The 27,924-nt window shown below is 41.6% G+C and overlaps 1 protein-coding gene and 1 long non-coding RNA gene across 3 annotated transcripts; one reads left to right on the forward strand and one right to left on the reverse strand.

Moving 5' to 3' along the window:
- Positions 1 to 1,082: 1,082 nt before the first annotated feature.
- Positions 1,083 to 18,149, reverse strand: iars2 (isoleucyl-tRNA synthetase 2, mitochondrial). 2 transcript variants are annotated; one of them, XM_039786817.1, is made up of 24 exons: positions 17,746 to 18,149; positions 17,173 to 17,295; positions 16,804 to 16,957; positions 16,579 to 16,727; positions 16,369 to 16,418; positions 16,126 to 16,232; positions 15,644 to 15,731; positions 14,024 to 14,139; positions 13,686 to 13,855; positions 13,371 to 13,461; positions 13,101 to 13,252; positions 12,780 to 12,940; positions 12,411 to 12,513; positions 10,786 to 10,879; positions 9,344 to 9,424; positions 7,747 to 7,855; positions 5,039 to 5,141; positions 4,716 to 4,838; positions 4,490 to 4,621; positions 4,245 to 4,351; positions 3,948 to 4,093; positions 3,599 to 3,786; positions 2,473 to 2,617; positions 1,083 to 1,971 (listed from the first exon to the last, which is right to left on the reverse strand). In XM_039786817.1, exons 1-24 carry the CDS (start codon positions 18,007 to 18,009, stop codon positions 1,826 to 1,828), a joined length of 3,102 nt encoding a protein of 1,033 aa, XP_039642751.1. In that variant the 5' UTR covers positions 18,010 to 18,149; the 3' UTR covers positions 1,083 to 1,825. The 2 variants fall into 2 exon arrangements, with proteins under 2 accessions (XP_039642751.1, XP_039642752.1); XM_039786818.1 differs by lacking the exon at positions 9,344 to 9,424 and having other exon boundaries at positions 3,599 to 3,789; positions 17,746 to 18,148.
- Positions 18,150 to 19,764: 1,615 nt separating this feature from the next.
- LOC120549719 lies at positions 19,765 to 21,034 on the forward strand. The gene is made up of 2 exons (XR_005637421.1): positions 19,765 to 19,918; positions 20,481 to 21,034. It is a non-coding gene; the product is annotated as an uncharacterized LOC120549719 (long non-coding RNA).
- The last annotated feature ends 6,890 nt before the right edge of the window (positions 21,035 to 27,924 follow it).

Consider the following 27,924-nt stretch of genomic DNA (forward strand, 5'->3'; position numbering starts at 1 on the left):
TCGGAAAAAAATTATAAAAGAAGTCATAGTATTGTATGTCAAAAAAAGTCACAGTATAGTATGTTGAAAAGACATAGACATAGTACTGTAGCTCAGTCAGTAGGGATTTATCTTGGGGACCGGAGAGTTGCTGGTTCAAGTTCAAGTCCAAGTCCATGTCGAAAAAGAGTCATACTATAGTATGTTGGAAAAAGTCAGTATAGAATGCTGAGAAAGTCATAGTATCGTATGTCGAAAAAAAGTCATAGTATAGTATGTCGTAAAAAAGACATGGCATAGTATGTTGGAAAAAGTCATAGTATACTATGTTGGAAAAGTCATAGAACTTACTTGAAAAAAGTCAATATAATCAGTATGTATAGTATGTTGAAAAAAGTAACAGTATAGTATGTCAAGAAAAGTCATAGTATAGTATGTTGAAAAAAATCATAGTATAGTATGTCATACAAAGTCATACTATAGCATGTCGAAAAAAGTCACGGTATAGTACATTGAAAAAAGCCATAGTATTGTATGTCAAAAAATGTCGACAAAAGTCATAGTATAGTATGTCATAAAAAGTCAAAATAATCAGTGTAGTATGTCGAAAAAAGTCATAGTATAGTATGTTTGAATAAAGTCATAATACTTACTTGAAGTCAGTATAATCAGCATGTATGTCGAAAAAAGTAAAAACATAGTACGTTTAAAAAAAAGTCACAGCATAGTATGTAGAAAGTCGTGTAAAAGAATTCGTAGTATAGTATGTCATAAAAAGTCATAGTAGAGTATGTCGAAAGAAGACAGTATGTCAAAAAAGTCATAATAAAGTCAGTATGGTATGCCTAATAAAGTCTTAGTTTGGTGTGTCAAAAAAAGTCATGGTATGGTTTGTTGAAAAGTCATAGTATATCGAAAAAAGACATAGTACTTACTTGAAAAAAGTCAGTATAATCAGTATGTATAGTTTGTTGAAAAATGTCATAATATAGTATGTCGAAAAAAGGTCATAGAATGTCGAAAATAGTCACTAGTACAGTATGTTGAAAAAATGTTGAGATGACGTGTTATTGGCTACTTGATTAATTCAGCAGACACTCATAACATGTTTAGAGCTAAAACTCCATATATTTATAATTTATTACATTTCTCTCATACACCTTCAACTTTATGGGAAAGTTTACAGGGAACAGGATTTATTATACAAAAGGTAAACGTTCACAAGAACTTACCCACGCCCAAAATAAATTCTCTACTGTTGTCACATAGTGACACCCATTGTAATGAATTTCTTTTCCACGTAGTTAGACATTTAAAAAAACAAACAACTGATAAGCCCCCTGAATGGCATTCCTTCTAGACTGACAAAACAAGTCAATATCTTCAATTCCCAACTATACATACAGTACACAATCTTGCTCATGCTTTATCACATTGTTTGGTGGTACAAGATCAAATGTATAAGCGCCGCATTCATGCCACAGCAAAGTGACCCAAGGCCGACTTAGACATTTTGGTTTTAGAGTTCACACCTGCTGTTCTAGGAAAGTGTGGGAGTGCATAAAACAGTGAAGCCTGAAGCTCATTTAGTCAAGTATGCGTTGTTATCTGCTATTAGGCCTTTCTTTCCCAAAGCCAACCATGTGCCAAGCTGCAGGTTCTTTTAACTGACAGTCAAATAAATGAAAGAAAACCAGAGTGAAGCGGCAGCTGATTTGGAGTCAGTTTTACATTTCTCAGGTGATGGTTCTCTGTTCAGCCCTCGAGGAACTTCACCCAGAGCAGAGAAACAAAACAGCCAAGATGGATGTTTGCTGGTCGTCATGGTGACAGCAGGTGTGGCCCGTCAGTGAGCCTGGGAAACGACGGTCTGGCAGCGCGGGCACAGGCAGTCTGCAGAATCTGTAGTGTAGCGGCGGCAGCGCGGGCACCGGGCCGCAGAGGTGGGAACCGCTGCTATACTGTAGGCACTGTCCTCGCGGATAACACCACCTGACGGGACATAGACATACACACATCGTGAGCATTTGGGAAGTCATCGCTGAGTCACTTTTTGTCCACTACAGTATAGACCATTGTGTGTTGAGCAGAAACGTTTTCTCCATCTCTGACATAATTATACTGGGCCGGGCTGTTGTTAGGTTTTGATCTGATCCTCTGAAGTTAACCTGCAGGTTGAACATACAGCTTAGGTCACCATGGTGATGCACGCCAATAAAAAGGAGCCGGCTTCATGATACCAGAAAATCCGAAGATCGCTGGCTAACCCGTTAGTCTTGCTTCATGATACATGCCCCATGGGTAACTAATAGCGTTAACAATGGCTTCCTTCCATTTAGGTATAGTGGGAACAGGCACAGGGCCCTGGCTGACACTGGCAACGTTCTTAGGGACACCTGTGTTTGACAGAGGGAAATGACTGCTGGGAGAAAGGACATGATGCAAACTCTACTGCACCATTACATCACTAGCTTAAGTGTCAACATTCCTCACCCTCCAGGTTGATGAGGAAGGTGCCGTGGCTCAGCAGGGCGTCTGGGGGCAGGTCACGGGGTAGCTCGCTGGTCAGGCTGACCCGCGCTACCATCATCAGCTCAGCCAGCTGGGAGGAGGTGGAGGTGGCTTCATCTTGTAGAGACTGGGGAGGGAAGTTCAGGAGGGTATGAGTTTGTATTTATGCGGTCCCTTTGAAACATGGGTGTAGCATATTTTATATATTTGTACTTTTCTATTTATTATATATTGACAGTAATGTAAACATGTGTTACATTACCAGTGCAAAATATGTTACCCCTCTTAAACCATGCTGCAGTAAATGCCAGATCATTTATAAATATAGTGTTATGTAGGCAAACAACCCATTGCAGACCAATTTAGTTGGCACGTTGGCCTGGAGGCGCATGCTCTAAAGGCCCGATAGCGCCTGCCAGATGGAAGCAGGGGGAAGAGATGGTTTGAGGGGTGTGTCTAATGTTATGTATAATACATGTGTGTGCATGATTCTAGCACTCTGGAACTGATGAGGTATAATGTTTGGAAGTCCTCAAGCCTTGCCATAACTATCTATATTTATAAAAAAAATAATTAAATAAAAAGAGTTTAATAATTAATTTATAGTCATTTCAAGGCACGTGGATTGCCTTAGCATTTGTACATATTATTATATACAAATATAAGGTCATTTTCAGTGTCTTTTGTCAACTCTCTTACATTTACGTAAACCATGTATAGCAATGTTTTCTCTAGGGTGGTGGAAGACTTAGGTGCACGTATTTCGCAGAGGGTTAAGGGGTCCTCACTAAAGAAAATATTACGTTTTTCAATAAAAAAAATAATTTCACATCATTCTGGACCATTATTATTACCATGTCGGTGTCTAAAATGTTGGAAAAGCTAGAGCAGAAAATAAATAAATAACACTCAGCAAAACGTACTAAAGAAGTCGACTGGGGACCAACTACAATCATTAGATCTGAGAAAAGTCATTTAACGTTAGTTAGTTTTGATGCTTACATGGATTATACATTCATTCCATTTAGGTGGTGGCTTGGGTGCTCCGCCTAAGCCTTAATGGTAGGGAAAACCCTGTAGAGTGATTTGCCAACACCATTTGATTTACCTCCATGAGTTCAAACAGCAAGCCGGGTTCAATGGCAATAGTGAGGTCGTACTGAGCTGCATTTTTGCCTGGAATGGACGACAGGAAGGAGTCCCTGATGGCACAGGCTCCTTCAACTGCTTCCTCCAATCCTGGACGCCGCCACACAGAGCTGCTTTTGATCCAGCCACTTTTAAACAATGTCTCTTCTTCTGCAGAAACAATTACAGTTTATGAATACTTAGCAAGCAAACACATACTGTATATATAACAATATATATACATACATACATACATACAGAGACTGTGTGGTTGAAAACCCAAGCCGTTATATGGAGTTAAAGTCGCAACAGCTTCAACAGACACATACCGGCATGCCCTGGTGCGTGTAGATAGACCTCTTCGGCTAGATGTGGCAGAATGGGAGCTATTGATCTGGTTACTCCATCCAGAATTTCCTCTAAAACGGTCTGACATGATCTTCTGCCCAGAGAGTCCTCCGGATCACAGTACAATCTGATTGAAAGAGGCAGACATAAGGATATAGATGGAGGGTGGGACAAGGGAGGACAAAGAGATTAAGGAAGTTAAGGAAAAGTGAAGCCACTGGATAGAATACAAGCACGGCTAAACCAAATGTGGTTTATTTGTTGTAGCAAGCCTTTACCGGTCTTTGATGATGCTGAAATAAAAGCTGGAGAGGTCTCTGGTGATGAAGGCTTGGAGGACACGGATGGCCCTGCCGGCGTCAAACTCACTGTAGGCGTCCGTCACCTGCAGACACACACAGACACACAGACACACACACACACAGACACACACACTTCAGTGGCTTTCACACAGGCACCCTCGTTTCAGTCAGCAGCTGATGCTGCTTGGACTGAGATGAACAAGTTCTACACCGAAACACACCTTGATGCTGTACTCGCGGAGCAGGTGCAACATGTACTGATCAATGTAATGCATCTCTTTGGGGTCCACAGCCTGCACACGTGGGTCGAAACCGTGCAGGTTGCCGAGCAGGAACTTCAGAGTGTTCCTTAACTGGGAGAGACGTAAGAACAGAGTGTGAACGCAGTGAGTATCATTTGTAGAAAATAACCATGTCACTTGTGCCATGTCCTTACTGCACTGGTACCTTGCTGATGCTGTCTCTGGCTGAGTTGAGTGCAGTGGGTCCGATCTGAACCTCAGAGAAGACGTTTGACTCAGCCACCCACCAACGTAGCACATCTGCCCCGTAGGCTGGCATAGTGGCGTCCTGAAAAGGACGGGACATGTGAGAAAAAGTGTGTAGGAGAAACAAAATGTGCGTAGTATTTAATCGAGGTTAGGATGGTCAGTATTCAAAATTGCGTCGGAGTTTGAGTCTTTAAACAAAGTTAGTTACGCCTCACTAAGGGTCCTTTCAGACCAGAAAAAAAGCTATCCAACGATTCATCATCTCTCCTCTGACCTTACCTTCCCTCCATTAATGACTGTGTCAGGATCCACAACGTTTCCTAGAGACTTGGACATCTTCTCTCCTTTCTCAGTGACTGCAAAGCCATGGACCACCAGAGACCTACACACACACACACACACACACACACACACACACACACACACACACACACACACACACACACACACACACACACACACACACACACACACACACACACACACCAATGTCTTATCAGCTAAATTAAAATATTGCAAGAGAGTGCGACTGAAGTTTTTCAATAATAAAAAATTATTTTGGCCCAAAAAAATATGTTTTAGTTGATATTTGTATGTGTTGGAGTATGTAAAAAAAAAAGTCATAAAAAAAGTCAAAGTATAGTATGTCAAATAAGTCTGGAAGAACATGCAAACTCCAAACGAAAAGGCCCAGCCCGGACTGGGGCTCAAACCAAGTGCAGAGTCTGCAGTGCTTACCAGTCCCTCCAGAAAAATGCGATTATGTGATTGCATAATTCAATGCATAATCAGCCAATGTCCGCATATTCATGCAGGGGCCGCATTTTTTCAAATATGCCGCACTTTCGCCGCATAAATTGCCCCATTTCCACGCAAAATATGTGGTGCTTGCATGATTTCATAATCCCCGCATTTTCGTTGCAAAAAAGTCACATATATCTTAGCAGAAAGTTGAAAAAATGTTGCGTTTACTTCACACAAGAGCAGCCATTTTCCCCTGTTGCCATGGGAACGTTATGAAGTGACGTAATTACGCGACGTGAACATCATCGAAAAGCAGCGTGTTGATGGTTGAATTTGACATGTACTTTGAGTCTCTTAAGTTGGTATCCAATAAGAAAGCTATCTTAATATCTGAGGTCTACTCAAATGTCTTTGTTTAAGTGCTCCTGCTTTCGATATTATTAACGATTTTTGAAAGTCTGTCTCTTTTGTATCTTTTATTTCCCTCTGTTTAGACTATTACTTTTATTTTACTTTAATATTATATTATTTGTATCTTATTTGTTTACTTATTGCAATGACTGAATATCTGTAAACTATTTTTGGAAATTAAGTTTAAAAAAAGCGGGTGTTGAATCACTTTTTCTTCTCTTTTTCATCAAACCGCATTTTTTGCAAGTTCCCGCAATTTCATTGCATAAAATTGCATAAATATCCCGCATATTCCATCTCATTTTTTAAGAAAACGTGCCGCATAATCAAGGATTTTTGCCTGAACAATCACAAAAAAACTCTCTGGAAGGACTTACATGCTGTTGCTAGTTAGAGCAGTGCTAACCACTGAACCACCATGCCACCAAATGTTTCTGGACATCCAGCGATTCATATTTTTCATACAGTTTACTAGTTTGTTAACTGAGATCATCAGAGGAAAGTGAAGTGTACAACCCTAACCCTGAGCCACCAAATAAAGTATGTCGAAAACAGCCATTAAAAAGTCATATTATAGTATGTCGAAAAGAGGGATAAAAAGTCATAGTATAGTTTGTTGAAAAAAAGCCATTAAAAAGTCATAGAATGGTATGTCGTATAAAGTAATAGTATGGTATATCCTAAAAAGTCAAAGTATAGTATGTCAAACAAAGTCATGAAAAAGTCACAGTTTGGTACGTATGACGAAAAAAGTCATTGTATAGTTTGTCAAAAAAAAGTCATGAAAAAGTCATAGAATAGTATGTCAAAAAGAGGCATATATAGTATGTTGAAAAAAAAGTCATAGTATAGTACAACGAAGTGCTGCTGAATCAGCATTCACACAATTATGGGAAATGTAGGATCAAGTGTTGGACCCACACTAAAGACCAAAAGTCAGAATATCTCTGCTGCTTTAATTTCAACCATTCTTTTTTCATCTGTCTCTTGTGAGTGCCCTAACTTGTGTTGTGCATTAACAGAAAATTGCTGGAGTAGCATCACGAAAACTATAATCTCAAAAAATGTGTAACTTTATTGTCATTAACTGCAGGGCACACAGGAGGTCTACACACTGTAAGGCTCCAACTAAATCATTTATTATTATTTATTTATTTATTTTGCCTGGATGTGCGCACACTTGGTCCCTCTTATGACTTTATTGTCCTTGAAAATTAAGTATTAAGGCTTCTTTGCCTTTTTGTCAAACAATATCAGTAACTCTAAACTGACAAACTTGTGGATGATAAGTGTCACTTTCAATTACACCTATGACCAATCACAAGCTTTTGGTATTCTTGGGAAAGCAATGTGCACCAGATGTTTTTTTTTTTAATTTAAACGCAATTTATTCATGTTAAAATGTGTATCCACTACATTGCGGTCATTTGTATTGCAATGTTATTCAGTCCAATTTATTTTTATGTATCTGGTAAATGTATTAACAGTGATTTACAGTCATTTAGATATAGCTCACAGCATGTGTCTAAAGAAGCGAGCTTGTGACCGGGAGGTCGTGGGTTCAATCCCCAGACCGGCAGGATAAAAATCTGGGTGGGGAAAGTGAAAGAGCAGCAATTGTCCCTCCCTCATTACCACCACTGAGGTGCCCTTGAGCAAGGCGCTTAACCCCAACCGCTCCGGTGGAGCAGCTCAGTGGCCGGCAGATCAGACTGTGGTTGGAACTGTGTGAATGTCACAGGTCTTCATTGCAAATGAGAATTTGTTCTCAATCGACTTACCTGAATAAATAAAGGTTAAATAAAAAAAATAAAAGTGGATAGGTCACTCACTTGTAAGGTGCTTTGTTCTTGACGGCTACGCTGGTGAGCAGCGAGGACTGAAACCAGCCTCCAATCTGGTCCTTCCCTTCCACATAAGCATCTGCCCTGGAGTCTGACTCTGGAGGAGAGCAAGTTGCAGAAAAATGAGAGGGAAATCGTTTTTACACTCATGTCTCTAAAATATTACGTAAACAAAATGGTTAGTGCATGTGAAGACTGTTCCAGAGGAGAGAAGTGTCTAGAGAGACCAGCCAGTGTTAGTGAGTAGACTCAATAAACATGCCTTGTCCACATAGCCTGTTTTATCTATTTTTGAACTCCAGATGGTTACAGATAGACAGCTATCTGAAAGACAGGTGTTGCAGCCTTGGCATCACAGGCACAAAGAACGTTCAGCCTCATCTATCTCTATCCTGAACCAATCCACAGACAAAACAAATGGTCAAGAAGTGCAGAGTTTGGGCCATTCCTGGAAAAAGAAACAAACTGCCACAGAGAGAAAGAGAGGAGGAGGATAAAAGTGATGTGTTGGCGTTCATTCTGTCTGAGTTCCTCGTAGTCTCCTACTTCCACGTTCGGTATATAAATACTCGTCACAGCATTTTATTAAAGATTATTCTTTTGGGCATTTTAGGCCTTTAATTACACAGGACAGATGAAAAAAGGGAGAGAGAGGGGGAAATGACATGCAGCAAAGGGCCGCAAGTCAGAGTTAGAGTCCGGAGCCATGACCGAACCCGGCCCGACACCGACAGGCAATAAAGACGCCACGCTTTTATTAAGCAACTGTAGGAAGGCATTCAGAAATGTCAACCGATGAGCGCATCAGCGCACACAGGGCAACAAGCGCACGTTAAAGGAATACGCCACCGTTTGTTGAAATAGGGTTATTCACCGTCTCCTCTATATTTATATAGGTGGGCAAACGCATTTTTGTCTCACTCCGCGGGGCTCGGCGGGCCGCTGACCGTCCAGTAACCCAGAAACAGTGACTTTGCGCCGGCCCCGCGGGCGGCCTGCCGCGGAGCTCAGTCAGGGCATGGGCATTTGGTTGTCCACTAACCCAGAAACAGTGACTTTGCGCTGGCCGCAGAGCCCCGCGGGCTGCCGATATCTCTGTGCCCGAGTAGCAGTGCTTCGGCTGTAGCCTACTTCCACCCAATATAGTCCCAAGTCAATATCTACCTAGGAAATCGTCTAGTCTTAATCTGCATTGCTATTTTTACTTGTTGTGAATACGCAGGCCACAAGAAGTAATTAGGTTTTGTTTTTGTTGTTGTTGGGGTCACTTTTACTCACAACATGCAAACGGCAACAAAGGATTCCATTCATTACGCTAAGCTAAGCTAGCGGCGGCGGACTAAGACAATGCATGCACTGAGACAAAAATGCGTTTGCCCACCTATATAAATATAGAGGAGACGGTGAATAACCCTATTTCAACAAACGGTGGCGTATTCCTTTAACTAACATAGGTATTAGAGAACGTTTACAAGCAGACTGAGACAAGAGGAGTAAAAATGTCTGAGAAACACAGACAGAGAGAGCCAAAGGCATTGGAAGACAGAGGCAGCTGTGTTGGCCGGTAGGCGGATGATCAAATAACCTGTGACCCGAGGTTTGCGAAGCGCAGCAGGGAGCCAGTTGAGACGGGACTCAGGCTCCTCAGTGTCTCTGTCCATCTCCTCTGGAAACGACAACACAACCAAAACAGCGACATTGAAAAGATCCACCTCAGCACGTAATTTGATCTTGTGTTCTGATTCACAAGTAAACAAATGACATCTTCACCTAAATCATTTTCATCGGCCAGTCATGGACTGGCCAACCTTAACACTAAAGCTGGGTATTGGCAAGAATCTGGCGATACGATACGTATCACGATACATAGGTCACGATTCAATATATTGCAATATATTTCAATACTCTGCGTAAGGCAATATATTGGGATTGTTTTAAAGTATAATTTTAGAAAAACTAATATTTAAAAAAAGACATGATGTTCATAAAAGTCAAAGAAATTTACTTTAGGTAAACAATTCAGTACACAGAAAATCAAACTGCCAGTTTGGGATTGTGGTTCACAGGTTCTTAGTGAGCTAATGTTTATATGCTAAAGTCGGCCAAAGTTCAGCCATAGCTACGTTGTTAGCTTCTAGCAAAAAGACAGGCACTGCTAGGCACCGTTAGGCACTGTTAGGCACGGTTAGGCACGGTTAGGCACTGCTAGGCAAGGACACTAGTGGTGCGTCTCAGCATAGCCATCTAGCAGTAGGGGTTTAAACACAACATAAACGTGAACCACTGTCTTACATGAATATTTTTGAAAAATCGATATTGTGAGGAAAACTATGTATTTGTGATTTTGGGGTGAACTGTCCCTACAAAGGTGGTTATCTCTGGCAGTGTATCTGCAATATAAATGTGTTCACTGATTGTATTGTCTGATGTTCTACTAATGTTGCATTGCAGACACCTAGCACGGTGAGCCTGGTAATAGTATGCTGAGGCTGCACTGCCTTCTAATCCAGGTGTGTGGTCAGCAAACTACTGCTTTTGCTTACAATACACTTTGCAAAGCAACTTAATTAGTAGACTGTGTAAGGCAAGTGTAAGTAGCTTTCTCTACAATAAAACTAATGAAGAGAGAGGTGATTAAAGGCATCCTGAAAGCTGGCAGTCATTGAACTGAGCTGGAGAATTAACTGCTGCTATTCTGAGAACAACCTTGATGAGTGTCATTAAAGAGAAAGAAGTGTGAAGGAGCAACATCGCATCAATGTACAAATATCAACGTTTTTGTAGATTATCAAAACTGGATGAGAAAGCATCAGTTTTATAGAAGTAATCAGCAGTTAAAGCCTTTTGCAGCTATGGACATCAGTTTTCAACAATCACACATATATCAGAAACTACCATTACTAATAAAAGGAAGTAATGGTGTATTAGTGTCTTTCACAGATGCCGATTCCCACAAAAATCAACTAAATCTATTTGTATTTAGTATGACATGCATAACAGGACAGACTAATGTCATTTCAGATGTACCTTCCAGTACAGCAGCCCATGAAGCTCCGCTATCAAACCAGATGTCGAGGACGTCTTCTCCCCGAACGTAGTCAGTCACTGGACCTGCTTTACTCTGATAGAGACACACACAAAGAAACGGTAATGGATGAATGACTGTAGTTGGCCAACAGAAAACTGATGACAACTGATGACAATATTAATAAATCACATTGAACGCTACATTGATTACTTTTTAAGTGAGGGCAGAAGAACTCAAACTCCTGACAAAAAGATCCGTCTTTAGCTGGAAGTTGTTCCACTACTGTATGTCCACCGGCTATTTGCTTTGTCTGCCTGCTGGGAAAGTGGTGTACAGTGGCTTTATCAGAGGTGTTAACCAAACAATAGCTTACAGGAGACTTAAAATGCCACAGTTCTGCAGAGTTGGGAGATAATTGTTTGACTTGTTATTGGGTAAATCATTTCACATTGTATTCGGTGTTGATATGAAATATGTTGATAATGCAGTTTATTCATTAAGAAAAATAAATAAAACTATTGCTTTTAACATTTAAACAGCTTTTTTAAAGTGAGAATGATTTTATACGCAACACGTATTTTATTACTTTGTGGTAATGTCTGAAGTTCTACCATGGACTCTAACATTTTTTGTGGAAAAAAATGCCTTGGTTACCTTGTTTAAAGCCATTCTAGCGTGGTATAGTAAGCTTGCAGGAAGACTCAGCTTGATTTCTGCCAGTTCTCATTAATATTCAACAAGCTAAACTGCTTGACTCTGATTGGCTAACAGCTAGCCAATGAGAGCCTAGCTATCAGCATCCTTTACCCAGCGCAACTGGGCGAGCTCATGAATAGTAATGAGCTCAGGCAACACCACGTCAGACTGACCAGCTTTTGTAATTGGCCTGATTTCTCCGCTTATTTCTTTTAAGTGGCTAGAGCTGGGCAATATATCGATATTATATCGATACTGTGATATGAGACTAGATGTCGTCTTCGATTTTGGATATCGTAATACGGCATAAGTGTTGTCTTTTCCTGGTTTTAAAGGCTGCATTACAGTAAAGTGATGTCATTTTCTGAACTTACCAGACTGTTCTAGCTGTTCTATTATTTGCCTTTACCCATTTAGTCATTATATCCACATTACTGATGATTATTTATCAAAAATCTCATTGTGTAAATATTTTGTGAAAGCACCAATAGTCAACACTACGATATCGTTGCGGTATCGATATCAAGGTATTTGGTCAAAAATATCGTGATATATGATTTTCTCCATATTACCCAGCCCTACTAGCGCTGACAGAGGAGGTAGCGCTTCATTTTCACATTCACGACATAACACATATGGACCTAACATAAAAGTAAAAAACGGTTTTGTGTGGCAGGGCACCTTTAAAGATGAACAGTAGAGAGGTAAAGCATACAAATCTTCACTAATGCCAAACAGCTCTCAGTAATTAGTGTCTACTCCTGCCAAAAAGCATTCAGAATTATAATATGCATCATATTAGAGAAGGATTACCCCTTACCATGGCTAACATCATCTGATGTATCACTAAGGCTGGTTCAAACCCACAACTCGTTCCTAACTTAATCTCACCCTCACATGCACACTAACACACATACAATATACGGACCTTCTTGAGCACAGCATCTGGCAGCAAAGTCTCAACAGGAAGCTCCCACCAACAGTCACTACCCTTTTCTTTGAAGAGTGTTGCTATATGGGACACTGTGTGTCTGCAGAAACAGGAGTAATAAATAACAATAAACTTTATTTATACAGCATTTTTCAAAAGTGCTTTACATGGTTGAACCGGGAACAAAAACATGTCATGACTGCAAGAAAACAAAATCAACAATACAAAAAATAAAATGAAAATAAAATACTTAAAAAGTAAAATAAAAAATATGTACATGGCAGAAATGTGGGCATGTGGTATGTGTGTGTATCCAAGCATGTGTGCGATGCAGTTTGTCTACATATGTGGTGTGTATCAGCTCACTTGTTGATGAGAGCCTCTCCAGTCTCTCTGTGGTAGAAGACTGGGATTGGGACGCCCCAGCTTCGCTGTCTGGAGATGCACCAGTACGTCCGTCTGTCCAGCATGGTCAACAGGCTGCCCTTCGCTGACTCGGGCAGAACACGCACCTTCTGCAGTGCCTCCTGGACAAACATACATACAGTGGGGGTTTCGAAACATAAACCACATCCCTTCCTGGAACCACCTTATGTGCACCAGAAACAGACTATATGTTTCCCCCGGCAAATAAAAATAGGAGCTTCACAAAAACTAGTCTGACCATAACATGTCTTCCAGCTTTACCTTGGCCTTGTCTTTAAGCGACGCCGTGTTGATGAACCACTGTTTGCTGGGCCTGATGACGACAGGCTGCTTCGTCCTCCAGTCATACGGGTAGCTATGGACACACTGCTCCTCCTTCACTAGAGCCCCACACTCCTTCAGCATGGAGATCACTAACACAGGCCAATCCACAAACAAAAAACATAGAGAAAGATATGAAAAACAACACGTGCACTCACACATCCACATGGGCTAAGTAAGTATCTTATTGTGTCATATATTATGCTGTACCTTTGTCAGTGCCTTCTCTCATAACAGACAGATTATGTAGGTCAGGGCCGGCCAGTTCAGTGAATTTGCCGTCCTCATCCACCATACACTCCTTTGGCAGAAGAAAAACATGCAAACAGTTACACCGCGACACAAAGCGTGTTTAACCGCGCCATGTCAGCCATGTCTCACTTTCTTCCTTGCTAAATGACTGAAAAAATTTATCAACAATCACAAATGTCATTGCCTTGCATGGTGCAAAAAACACTTTGCTCATTTCAGGAAAGGTTGATATTTTGAAAAAAAAAAAAAAAAAAAAAAAAAAAAGGACCGTACCACAGACAGTTTAAACTGTGAAGCCACGCTGTAATCCTCCATGCCATGAGCTGGCGCTGTGTGGACCAATCCTGTTCCTTTTGCCATAGTCACATGATTGGCCGGCAATAGCAGCACTTCCTTGTCAGGAATTGTGGGATGTTTGCAGCTCCCACCCTCAAGTTGGGAGCCTTGGTACAGAAGGACAGGGGACATGAGCATGGTTACGTTTGTAAATGACAAGACACCTCTGTGTGTGTGTGTGTGTGTGTGTGTGTGTGTGTGTGTGTGTGTGTGTGTGTGTGTGTGTGTGTGTGTGTGTGTGTGTGTGTGTGTGTGTGTGTGTGTGTGTGAGAGACCTGTAAAGGTGGCTACACTATCCAGCTCTGTGCCCAGCAGCGCTGCCACGCTGGCTGTGCGCTCAGTGGCCACCAACAGCAGCTGAGAGTTGTCTGCCCTCTTCAGCACAGAGTACCTGCAAACAGAAATTGCCTTTACCACATTTGGTACCACATCACATTCATATCGCAGACATAATCTGTATTGTTAGTCAAACATGTTATCACTGGCCTTTTTTCAGAATAAAGACATTTGGTTTAAAGACCGAAGTGATTTTTTTTAACCTATCCTTTAATGTAAGACAAACAAAAAGGTTGTTTTTTTAAATTTGAATTTTTAACTCTTAAAAAGGTCCCATGACATGGTGCTCTTTGGATGCTTTTATATAGACCTTAGTGGTCCCCTAATACTGTATCTGAAGTCTCTTTTATATAGACCTTAGTGGTCCCCTAATACTGTATCTGAAGTCTCTTTTATATAGACCTTAGTGGTCCCCTAATACTGTATCTGAAGTCTATTTTATATAGATCTTAGTGGTCCCCTAATACTGTATCTGAAGTCTCTTTTATATAGACCTTAGTGGTCCCCTAATACTGTATCTGAAGTCTCTTTTATATAGACCTTAGTGGTCCCCTAATACTGTATCTGAAGTCTCTTTTATATAGACCTTAGTGGTCCCCTAATACTGTATCTGAAGTCTATTTTATATAGATCTTAGTGGTCCCCTAATACTGTATCTGAAGTCTCTTTTATATAGATCTTAGTGGTCCCCTAATACTGTATCTGAAGTCTCTTTTATATAGACCTTAGTGGTCCCCTAATACTGTATCTGAAGTCTCTTTTATATAGGCCTTAGTGGTCCTCTAATACTGTATCTGAAGTCTCTTTTATATAGGCCTTAGTGGTCCCCTTATACTGTATCTGAAGTCTCTTTTATATAGACCTTAGTGGTCCTCTAATACTGTATCTGAAGTCTCTTTTATATAGGCCTTAGTGGTCCTCTAATACTGTATCTGAAGTTCAGCCTTGGTGCAGAATTACAGCCACTAGAGCCAGTACCACAATGAGCTTTCCTTAGTATGTGCCTTTCTGTGTCTTTAGCTACTGAGGAGGAGAGAGGGAGGGGGGGGGGGGCAAGATGGAGGGTGGGGGTGTGGCCTTGACCAACTGCCACTTTGCTCGTTTGAAAGCCATGATGTCTCTCTCTCATGGGTGGGCCAAATTCTCTGGGCGGACAAAGCAGAGAAAGGGGAGGAAACCTTGCTCCTTATGACCTCATAAGGAGAAGATTCCAGATCGGCCCATCTGAGCTTTCATTTTCTCAAAGGCAGAGCAGGATACCCAGGGCTCGGTTTACACCTATCGCCATTTCTAGCCACTGGGGGACCATAGGCAGGCTGGGGGAACGCATATTCATGTTAAAAAACCTCATAAAGTGAAATTTTCATGCCATGGGACCTTTAAATATCAACATGGGTATCTGCCTCAGAAACCTAGTATTGGTCAGACTCTATAGAGCAATCAGGCAAATTGCAAAACACAAAACAAGAAGAGTGTGCTGTTGCCCCACTTAGCTCCTAGTAATCCTCAGGTACAGCCTAGATTAATGAGAGCTGAGCCATGTCTGCAGAGACACTTACTGGGCTTTGGGCATGTAGCAGACGGCCTGGTTGGCAGGAATGGTCCAGGGCTGGGTGGTCCACACCAACACAGAGACACCTTCCAAACCTGCCGAGGTAAACAAACCGTACACCCATACACTGTTAATAGATTTCACACCTGGTCAGAAGTACAATATTTTCTAAATAGAATTATCGCCTAACAGCCAACTAGTCAAGTTGCAGTTTACATCCATGTCTGTCCAGACTCATAGTATATGTAGTCAAAGACTTTGTCAAACATTTGAAGAAATTCCCTCCTGGGTGGTCCTGAGACATCACGTATACAAGAATGGAACGGACGTCAGTCTGTACGTCCGCAAAAACGTAATGCCTCCGGCCACAGCCGGCACAGAGATGTTTAAAACCTCATTTACCTGTATGTGTGTGTGTGTGTGTGTGTGTGTGTGTGTGTGTGTGTGTGTGTGTGTGTGTGTGTGTGTGTGTGTGTGCATTTGTATTACCTTCTGAGGCTATCCCCGGTGGCAGTGTGCTCAGGGGGAATGTGGCATAGATGGCTCTGCTCACATGCTCAGGGTTGTACTCCAACTCTGCCTCTGCTAAGGCCGTTCTATAGATGCACAGAGACAGGAATAAAGCACACAACAGGAGCAAAAGCAGTTAATATATGTTGATCTAGAATATAATCGATTAACATATTGATGCATCTATGCAGCAACCTCTGCATAAGCATACTAACGCAATACCTTGATGAAGGAGACCAGAATACTGGCTTGTAGTCCTGGTAGATGAACCCCTGAAGAAACAAGATATGATAATATGTCTGGAGAAAAATCAATAATATCCAAATCCCATTCCTGTGCTACTGTAAGGTCCTGTTGCTTTTACATTGTTGCAATAACTACTAATGTTACTATTGCCAACAAAGGTTTGCTGAACAGCACATCATTGCCCACCTTGCTGTGCATCTCTTGAAAGACTCTCAGCTGAGCAGCCTCGTAGGCTCCATCATACGTGTAGTAACACTGGTCCCAGTCAGCCATCAACCCCCAGCGCTGGAAAGCAGCCTTCTGACGAGCTATGGCCCCCTCTGCAAACTCCCGTGCTGAATGGAATGAATGCATTACAACAGGTGCAAATCTAATAACGGACATGTTCATCCAGTTTCTGTCCATCTTTACCTTTCTGTCTTATCTGCAGGGGGCCGAGGTCGCTCGTCCCCATCTCCCCCAGAGCCTTCAGCTCGATGGGCAGACCGTGGCAGTCCCATCCTGGGATGTAGTGGATCTGCCGCCCCCTCAGCATCTCAAAACGGTTACGGATATCTTTCAGGATCTGGACCAAACAACAGTGAATTGAACGTTCATTCTGGCAGTGTTTGAGCGGTCATTGCCATCAGAAAGCTTAGAATTTTACAGCAGCGACTAAATGTTACTGCAGGCGTCGATGGCAGCCGAATAATAAGTCAGAATTATTATTCTTTATAATGCACCATAAAAGCCACAAAAAAAAATGACTGAAACACAACAAGCACACTGTTAACTAATCACCTTATTGAGTGCATGTCCTACATGAGGGTCTCCATTGGCATACGGGGGGCCATCATGTAGGCAGAACTCCTTCTTGGCCTTCCTCTCTCTTTGCCAGGAGTACAAATCTGCGAATCCACACTCCTGCAAAAGTAGAAAGTATTTATATTTTTCATGTGACAAAAACAAAACATTATTCAAATGGAGCTATCTGTAACAGTGCTTCAACATCAAGATAATGTGCATAGCTAGATTTGAGTTGTGCAAATCTAAGTATGTATACACAGGCAGCTAGAGGGTGATAAGTCACTTATTATGTATCACCAAACCGAAGTCAATATTTAAGCCGTGATCTGTCAGTCGGGATATTATTTTCAGTGAGCATAACCTAGAACGGAGCCTGTCTATTGAGGGGAAATTAGGAAATAACTGCCTTTCGAAACATCTGATGCATGCCGAACGAAGGAATGAACCCCAAAGAAATGTACCGTTAGAAGATTTTAAGTCATGTGTTACAATGCGTCCAGCTGTCAAAGAGCAGGGGGAAATTTATGGTTTTTTTTGTAGAGGGTCGGCTTCTATCGTTCGTCGTACCTTCTGTATCTGGAGTTCTCGGTCCAGCAGCTTCTGTCCAGTCAGTTTCATTGGGAACTCAGTCCGGGGAAGGAGCACTGTGTCTCGATACAATCCCTGAGCAGGGACTGCCTCTGCGGGCAGCTGAGCGCTGCCTTCCCCTGAACTCACACCGCGGCTGGAGCTGAAGGAGAGAGCACGGTGGAGGAGGCCGCCTCCCCGGTGTGACCTCCGTCCCCATCTCGCTAGCGTCTGGCTTACTGCCGAGACCCGGCACAGCAGCATGGAGAGGCGAAGTAGCTCTGTGGCCAAGCAAAACCACAAAAAAGAAGGAAAACTGTTTGGTTGTTTCTGAGTTGTGACAGTACCCAGTACCGTGTTGTTATATTCCGCCCTTCGTGCAATGCTGTTTCTTCCGGAAGAAATTGAAGAGGGGACAACTACGGAAGCCCATTTGGACGGAAATTGCAAATCAAATTAGGTCGAATTCATGACAGTGGTGCAAGCATAAACTGTTATATGGATGCAAGCAATTATTGCATACACCGGACGACGCTATTTACCCATCTATCTTCGAGGGGAAGCAAAATGGAATAGTTAGGCCTGTTTTAGTTGTTTTACTTTGAAGGTTTTACCAGAAGTACGCGTATATCATTGTTTCAATCTTGACCTCTTGACAGTGCTGGAGAATCTTAGTGCCCTTTATTTAGAAATAAAATATATAAATATAGGGCACTAGAGAATCTGAGCTTTGACTGCCGTCTAGTGGTCAAAGTGATGAACTATAACTCCACAGTCTCGTAGGAAAAATACATTAGCACTGATTACTACTATTGCAGGTACTGGTATTATTACTACTAATAATAATTAACAAATATAAAATATATAATAGAATAAAATATAATGAAATGGATTTGACAGCTGTGATGTGTGACTTTTAGTGAATTAGTTTTTACTGCCCTCCGCTGATGGTTATTTAACTCCTCAGAACAGTCCTCAACGAGAAAATTACCAATATTATAACAAATATTAACACTGATTCTTATTAAAACAATAACAATAATTAATATTGATATTATTGGTCATGTTAATTCTTATGGATGGTAGGCTATCTGCTCTAAGCACACGTACAACTAAACACTGAATATTAGCAACTCACGGGCTGTTTTATTTTGAAGTTGTCGGCAAAATTGTGCGCATGTAAATATAATAAATCTTTACAGTTAATAAATCTTAGTCCTGGAGTTGACTTCTACCTTGTGTTCTTAGAATAACGAGTGTTCGCTGCCCTTCAGTGGTTACAGTGGAGAACACATTCTTCAGTGAGTCATACTGCTATTAATGTAAATTATTATAATTTTTCTATCAATATTTCTATTGATTGTCATGTTACTACTTATGTTGATATTATCTCCATACACTCACATGGGTGAACAGAATATTAGAAACAGGCTTGTTTGGTTATTTTATTTTGAAGCTCTAACCGGAATTTTGCTTAAGCTATGGTGTCCGTCTTGACACTAGTAGGTTTGACTTCTGTCTCGTGTGTTTAGAATAATGTTTCCAGTAGGCTACCATCCAGTGGCCACAATGACTACATCTACAGTCTTCAGCAAAAATCATACGTACAGGCCACAGAATATTTCATACAAACATTTTCATTGTTAAATAAATACATTTGTGATTGTGCAGCTAATGTTGTGCTGTGTTTCGGTTAACTGTTTTAACCTTAACTCACCAGTTTTGACAGTCTGCTGACAAACAGGAGCCTTTTTTTAATATGAAAATGTTATCAAATGAATAGGCCATTATCAATTTTAGCGCGAAAGTTGACGATTCATACAAACATCAACTTTATAGAGACTTGTAACTTGTACGTTGATAACTTGATAACTGGACTTTGTAAATTAGAGTCGTTCACGTGCGCTTAACTTACTAATAGCCTTATATTTCCAAAAGCATCTGAATGCAGCACGACAGAGGCTACAGCCAGCAGGTGGTATGGAGTGGCTGATGATGTCACCAGGGGGTATAAAACGCACGGCTGCATCGCTTCTTTCATTCATCCGTTCACTAACCTGAGTACCTGACCTAAGCAGAGCAGCTGTTGTTCCCACTCCACGCAAAGATGAATAAGATGTGCTTATCTTTCCTTGTGGCTCTTCTAGTCGTTCTCCATCTCCTCTCAACACAGGTTAGTTTTGTCATTCTTTCAATGTATTTTAGTAGTAGCCTATTTTTTATTATTTTTTTGTCTTTAACGGAATATCAACTGAAGTGTTGAACCGTTTCAGCGCTAAAGTTGTAACCGACGGACTTTGTTTCCTCCGCGGCTTCCTGACAAGCTCTGTCAACAGGTGGTCCGTCTCGGCTGCGATCTAAATCCGTGGCCTGAGAAAGTAATTCTAAGCAGAAATTGTGCTTTCAAAATTGACAAAATAAAGGGATAGGATTGAGGTAATTTTAAAGGAATTGTAAATTAAAAGTTTGAACGTGACCCGTTTGACCAAAGCCCTAAAGGCGAGAGTTATCTCTCATTTTTATTTTATAAGAAGTGTTATGGAGTGATAACTTTCTCTTTAAACTTTAAAAAATAAATTAAAAAATAAAATAAAATAAAATAATGAGCCATAGGTCTAACGAGTTTGAGCCCCGCTCAGTGTAGGTGTATTTGGTGCTAAATGTCTGTAGGCGTGTTTGAAATGAGCCTGCTGTCTACATGTTCTTAGTAAGTAAAAATGGCTTGTGTGTTGCAGGTGGTGCAGGCCCAGACCACTAAAGTTCCCACCGTGACTACTACTAAGGCCAACATGACTACCACCGTGAACAAGACCACCACATACAACGGCTGCGGGAGGACCGACGCCTTGACGCTGCTCCCGCTGGCGGTTGCATCCTCCCTCCTCAGTTGGTCCTAAATAACCGGACTGGTCGCTCTTTGCCCACTTGTCAACACTGCTGGACTGGGCACGCAACGTTATTCCAAGAGCAGTTCTTTTGAAGTCCCTCGTCTCCCAACACCTTTTTTGGATTACATCAGATACTTTCTGTAGCCCAGAGCGCGTCTCAGTTTTTACTCTCCAACCAGAGACGACGTTACTCCCTGTTCTCTGCGAGGACTATATGAAAGTTCCCGTTGTCGGCCAAAACCCCGGTCTCTGTTTCTTGTATGGGGTGAATAATATTTGTAGCAGGTATAACTCGTATGCCCACCACGCTTTAAAAAAAAGAGCGCTCTACCGACCTAAACGTGATTTGTAAACAAGTTTTTGTTTATTACAAATTCTGGAAGTGTGTGTGTGTATACATTTAAAAAAAAAAAAAAAAAAAAAAAAAAAATTTTTAATACAATAAAGCTTTGAATATGTGACCCACATGGATTTATGACTTTTTGTATTAAAAGGTAAGCTAAGGAAAAGGTCAAACCAGGACTGAGTGCAGTTAAAATCTATCTGCATTTGAGGTGGACTGTGGTAACTTTCTGATCCATTACACCTAAAAGGACACTTTGAAGCTACGTAAGGTTATCTAGCTCTGCTTTTAAACTAGGGGCTCATCTGGTAGGAGTTAAGGTAAATGTCTCCATACTGACAGACTTGGCCAACAGCACTGGTTAACCTTGGTGTCCTGTCCCACAATTTAAAAGCTAACTACTTTTAAACTTCAACAAGCTAGTCCAGTCTTGATAAACATCTCAATGGGTTAGTGGAAATTTTATCTTGTTTGACTGGATAAGGAAAGTCAACTCCTGCAAATTTCCGTCTTTAAAAGCCAAGTCATCTGATGGCTTCCAAATGCTAATTTGCCCTTTACTCTGAAATGAAAGAAGTTTGAATCACTTGTCTTAAAACCTTCCTCCACTTAAATGTCCAATGTTTCTTCACTTGGATGTTTGACCTGAGGTGGAAAGTTTCTTAACTCAGTTAAGTTAACTCACATTAGTTTTGAAGTCAGTTGGACATCACTATGCAGTTTACACAAGGAGAACTTAATCGGAGTGCATACAATTTTATAACTGACTTGTGTGAAGTTGGAGATATTGTGTCCTGTGGTCTATAGAAATGAGCAATATTTGCATATTTATAAATTCTGGATTTTTCAATGTGAGGGGAAATTCAAAATGGAAGGATTAAAGTATTGTCTTTAAAATCTATAGGGGAGTCATTCTCCCTTCATTTGTTGGCCCACCAGTGAACTCAATCAACCCCTGATGTGAAACTTAAACCCATTTATCAACTGAGTACAAGAGTAAATAGTTTCCTCGCTACACAAAGGGAGGATGTGAGTTCTAGACAAATACAAAATACTTTAATAATTGACTGAGGGGGATGAATAATTTAAAGGTGGTGAGCCAGGCCTCATCCACCTGGTGGGGTCTTTGCCATCAAAGGACCTCTATTTCTGGGAAAGACTTGACTGCTGGAATTCACCTGTCCCCCACCCCCACCCATCGCTTTTCCCTCCCTCCCCCCTGTGCACCCACTGTTGATCTGTGTGGGAATTGCATTCCACCCTGACCACATGACAATGGCTGTATTGTTCATCTTATCTGCTCCAAAGCTAGACTCGAATCAGGACCTTGGCTCCATGAACCTGCCTCTCATCCCTCCCTCCCCCGCCCCCCCTTCTCCTTCAGGTACTTCAGCTTCTTCCTCAAACGTGGATCTCCATCTCACCTGACCTCTCGGTCTCTTTTCCCTCCCTCTACTTCATAACCCAAAGCTAAAGAGGCCTGGCGGAGCACTAGCCACATTCCTGCAGCGCGGCCGTGAAACTCCAGCGCCACTGGAGTGCGGTCAGGTGATTGAGAGAAGAGTTCTCCTTTTGTCGACCGCCAGAGTGTGACCACTTAAGGCCCTCCTACAGCCACTCCACCCATCTCCTCCCGCCCACCTGAAACGTAAGGAGAAACCTGAGTTAAGGTGTTTGTTTGCTGGTGGAGAGGGGGGAGGAGGAAGGACATGAAAGGAAAAAAAATAGGGAGAGGGGGATCAGAGAAATGAGAAGGGCTGAGGTGGACAACCCCTCACACATCTCTTGCTCTTTTCCAAACGGTCAAAACCATGACGCTGAAGCACCTAATAAGTGGTTCGACTCTAGCCAATAAATGGGCCACGCTGCTTTTTACCATAGCAAACATCTTTCCTGAACGCGTCGAGCTCTAAGAGCAAGTTTTATCCTTCAACACTGATTCAGCATTCATTCCGTAGTGCCTCAATGGAGTGTCTTGCTTATCAATAAGTCAAAGACTATCATGTGCTGGAAACAGATCAGTACACCTTCGCTGTGGCTTCCCAGCATGATTACAGCATCTGACAGCTTCAGGGAGGGTTGCTATGTAGCTTGTACTTCTACAGTGTCTGTTCCTTTTTAAATGAGCACTGTGGAGGAACTGAAACAGTGAAGTCATTAACGTAACGCCATGTTGGCCAATCTCTGTTTTAGGGAAGCAAAGAATATTTCTCAGTGACATGCTTTGTGAAAAAGATTTGTGAGCAACTGACAATTTCTGTACAACTACAAATGTGTTCATGCTAAAAGCATAGCACGCCGATTGCCATGACATTTGAACAGATATTGATGGTGCCCTGAAAATAAACTTTTCCTCTAGTGCCACCAGACGGTCAAGGTTTTCCCTTAAGCTGAGAAATATCTTAACATCTACTAGATTGATAGGCACAAGAGAGAGAGAGAGAAATAAAAGTGCACCCACCACTGGAAACTTCAATGCCTGTTTTATTTTTAACATTGTACTGTACGTGACAAAAAAACTAAAAAAGACATTAACTAGAAAGAGAAGTAGTAAGATCATCCACTCTGTGCGTGTGAGTGTGAGAGAGAGAGATATCTGATTTCAAAGCCTTCTGTGAGCTTAGTGGCTGCATGGAACGAGACAGGAAGCCACTCTTTGTTGGCTTTCATGTGTTCATAAGAATTTACTCGTCTTTCCCTTGAAAACAACGGCCTACTGTATGTAGGTTACAACGCACCACACCACAATCCAAAGCATCAAAGAAGGAGAGTACTCTTGTTAAATTACAGTGGCTTCACTATGTCAAAACGACATTGATGCTGACCCTGTTGTCGCTTATCAGTCAGGTAGAGGTTGTAGAGATTTGGCACAGCATGGCAACAGGAACAACACAATTACACCACAGAGCTTGTACAACCTTATTCAACCTCATTATAAAGATATTAAAATCCCTTCACATATTACCTTTACTGTACTGATACAAGCCATCATGGCACACATCATCGCTGCGGGGATGTTCAGATGTCACCTCACCCTGTGCAAATGCAATTGAGATTCAGTTCGAGGATACTAAACATTGAAGAATTCCCATGCACATGTTGTATGATTTTTGACTGATCTTAGATTAGACTAGATAATACTTTATTCATCCCACAATGGGGAAAATCACTTGTTACAAGGTAAGATTAAACACTGCGCTTACTACAAGCAGGTAGCGAGACAGCGCCTTAACGGAAGACACGTAATCAGGAGGCGCTGGGTGTTCTAAGGCTCAATCGTGTGATGTTTCACATATGACATGTTGTGTTGTTAACCACCAGCCCCCTGGCATGCCCCTCATTCCATTTCCAGTCACCGTTGAGCTCTGTGGGTTGTAGTCAAATGCTGCATGCAAATTAGTCGACATATCCTCTTTTCCTGTTCTTGACACCTATATTGTCACACACTGTACAATTACATTTCCAAGGCTCCAATTATCAATCAAACATGTCTTTCCAGATGAGTAACAGTTAATGACAGGGTTATCAATTGTCTGTTTACCGTGGCCACCATCTGTAAATCACCTTGGTTTTTGCAAGTCATTCTACAGTATGTCTTTCCAACACATGAATGATACTGTGTGCGTGTGTGTGTGTGTGTGTGTGTGTGTGTGTGTATGTGCGTGCGTTGACCTGCTTTAAATACTGTGTTATGGTTTCCTCACGCTCACGAGACAATAGCTTTACATGTGGGACATGAAAATGAGATGTTGATGCTGATTTACATGCAATGTAAAGGCAGCTCTGAATGCCAAAAAGGCCATTACAGTAACAGGCAGACGAAACCAGCAATGTTACGTATTCCATGTCTGAAAATGGCACAACATCACGCAGGTGGGGAAGTTTGCCGAGAGTGAGATGAAACGATCGAAATGCCTGCACTGTGACCGCACGAAGCTACTGGCAGCAGCTGGTTAGCTTAGCTTAGCACAAAGACTGGAAATGGTTCCTTTCCTGCATTTAAATTTGACCCAATACATGTTGTGGAATAAGAATTTCAGTATTTTTCCTCTTAAATAAACCTATTGTATAGTTGAAACCACAATCCAAAACTCTACGAACTATGGCTAAAACTCAAACAGAAACAAGGATGTGGTAATAAAAAAACACGTTCTGTCCAGATAAATGAGACTGATGTACCAGGAGTTGAGGCTCACAATTTCTTTGTTTGTTTGACCGTCAGTGAACTTTGAAGTGAATCACGGTGGAATTTGGTGTTTGTGATAGCATCTTTAAACTAGGCCACTAAATCAGCTTCATACGTCTGAAGATTTGACTGACTTTGGAAACAAGCAGAAAATATGATAGTCAATGTCACAAACTGACCAAACTAAATTTGTTGGGCATGTCCTACAAACTCAGTGAGAAAGACAGTTCAAGAGTAATAGAATATAGAATATGGATACAGTGAGGGCTTGTATAATAAAGATTGGGCAAAGCTCAAGCTATGTTCTGAATCCTCCCTCCTCTAAAACCCACTGAGTTGTCACTCAGATCAGTGATTTACATGCTTATATACTAATATTGAGTGGAACCATAGTCATGCATAAAAATGCAGACTGATAAACATGGCCTAAGCAGCCTATTGTTACTGTTCCCTTTGCCAGTATCATTTCTATGATATTCATAAAAGCCTGAGCAATACTCCAAGTGTATGTTGCTCAGTCGCTGTAAACTAATACTATTTGTCTAGTAAAGGAAACAGATGTGTGGGGCAATGGCCTATTGCATGAACCAGTTACGTGCTACAGATATCCCCTCTCTTTTGTTAGAGGCATATAAAAAGTCTACAACTAGTCCATCCATCCACACATCCATCCTTGCAGAGAACTGGATGCTATCCAAGCATGCACTGGGCAAGAGACATTGGCAAGACACTAGTTACGCTGTTATAGTTTTAGACTGCCGGGGGACTTCCTTCCGTTGACACACTGTGCTGCTCTCTCCTCTCCCTTCTATGACTATTTCTATTACTATTACTATTTGTGTTTATCCCGTCCCAGAAATGCTTGTTATTAATCCTAGCTTCTGGTGAGTTTACTCCCCGGAGTCCTTATGTTTTTTTCCCCCAGCGTATTTCCTTGGAGAACGTTGGCACCAAGATCTTGGTTCCAGCTGTCGCCATGGGCCTGCTGCACTTCCTGCTTGGCTCAGCGGTGCTCTGCAATGTCATGCTGCTTCCTGCTGAACCCTGCTGCTTCCTGCTGAACCCTGCGGCTTCCTGCTACGTCCATCCATGCTCTGCTGGGCCACGCTACATCCTGTAACGCCCTGCAGCGCCCTGATATGACATGAACTACTACGACTACCATTTGTCTACCAAGTCACTGTTCCATTATTAATGTGACTATTATCGCCACTGTTCATCACATCCCCAACCTGCCCGTCAGACACCACCTACCAAGAGCCTGGGTCTGTCCCAGGTTTCTTCCCAAGAGGGAGTTTTTCCTCACCACTGTCGCACTGCTTGCTCTTGAGGGACTTATTGTAATTGTTGGGGCTTTGTAAATTATAGTGTGGTCTAGACCTACTCTATCTGTAAAGTGTCTAGAGATAACCTGTGTTATGATTTGATACTATAAATAAAATTGAATTGAATAGTCCATTACAGGGCTTACACATATAGACACACACGGAGACATGATCGACCTTGAGCAACATCTAAAAACTGAGTTTATGCAACCAGAAGTTCATCTGTGGGAGGTGCAGCAAGATGAAGGAATCAATCTCTGTGTTTGGGAGATCTCTAACCCTGGCAACACCCAGCTGTGTCATTAATCCTCTGGTTTAAAGAGGAACAGGCCCACACACACACACACACACACACACACACACACACACACACACACACACACACAGTACCTACATGGTTTTCCATGAAAGACACAACTTGTTTTTTGCAATTTAAATTACCCTTCTCAAACCAACTAAAACATGTTTAGAAGCCCTCTCTGCTGTGGCGACAGCCTGTGTGGTTTTCTAAGATTTTATTTCACAATTACGGAAACCCCAAAATATGACACAAACACTTCTGTGCTGAGCATTGTGTACTTGTACACATGGTGTTATTCAGTAGACATATTATTTAATGTCTTGTAGTCAATGTGAAAAGAGAGCTTAAGAATGTATGGAAGGACCAGTGACTATGTGATTATAGCCATAAACAAATTTATAGGGACCCTGTTACCATGTTGGAGTACCAGAATTATGTCTGTGGAAGAGACATGGCTTATGTGAGGGGCCTGTGCTTTGCTGAGATTTCATTAGCACGTCCTTCTCAGTCAGCCATGAGCAATGGTGACATTTGCGTAATGAACACATCAAATGAGAGACACTGGAAAGAGCTGGGCAGGTGGGAGGGATGGAGCACGGATGAAAGAGAGCAGAAGGGGATGACACACAAATCCACGCATCCAGAGAGGATAATGTCAAAGGAAACAAGAACCCAACATTGGCTCTCTGTGTTCTGCTGGGTGAAATATTGGAAACAACAAGAGTAGCTCAATATACTGTATGTTACTCAAAGCTCGACATTTCAGTGGCCACACTGGTTTTCATGAAGTTCTTTTTTAGATACCCTTTGTTTCATGTTGTTACCATATATGACTCTGACCAGTGGCACTTCCTTTGTCATAGAGGAGCAGAAGTGACATTATAAGGATCCGCAAAACTGTAAAAATGTTGCTATTAGTACCACATAGTTCCACATTTTGGGAACCAGCTAGGTGATTAACATAGCTTAGCATAAAGCACATGAATAAGTGAAGTTCCCAAAGGTAAAACTATTCCTATAAAGATGAAGCTCTAAATTGCTAATGCACCTACAGCAACACAAGCTCTAACTAGCCTCTTAAACCATTTTCCTAATTGTCTTAATGTGGCCTGCCATGGCTGGCTACTGTCCCAGAT

This window comes from Perca fluviatilis, chromosome 20 (assembly GCF_010015445.1).
Source record: "Perca fluviatilis chromosome 20, GENO_Pfluv_1.0, whole genome shotgun sequence".
Classification (NCBI taxonomy): domain Eukaryota; kingdom Metazoa; phylum Chordata; class Actinopteri; order Perciformes; family Percidae; genus Perca; species Perca fluviatilis.

Excerpts from the sequence above, each read along its gene's own strand:
- iars2 (XM_039786817.1), bottom strand. The coding sequence starts at position 18,009 with ATGCTGCTGTGCCGGGTCTCGGCAGTAAGCCAGACGCTAGCGAGATGG. Across the intron at positions 4,352-4,489 it reads TCCGCGAGTACAGCATCAAG|GTGACGGACGCCTACAGTGA; the intron begins GTGTGTTTCGGT and ends GTGTGTCTGCAG. Across the intron at positions 3,787-3,947 it reads ACACGCACCAGGGCATGCCG|AAGAGACATTGTTTAAAAGT; the intron begins GTATGTGTCTGT and ends TTTCTGCAGAAG.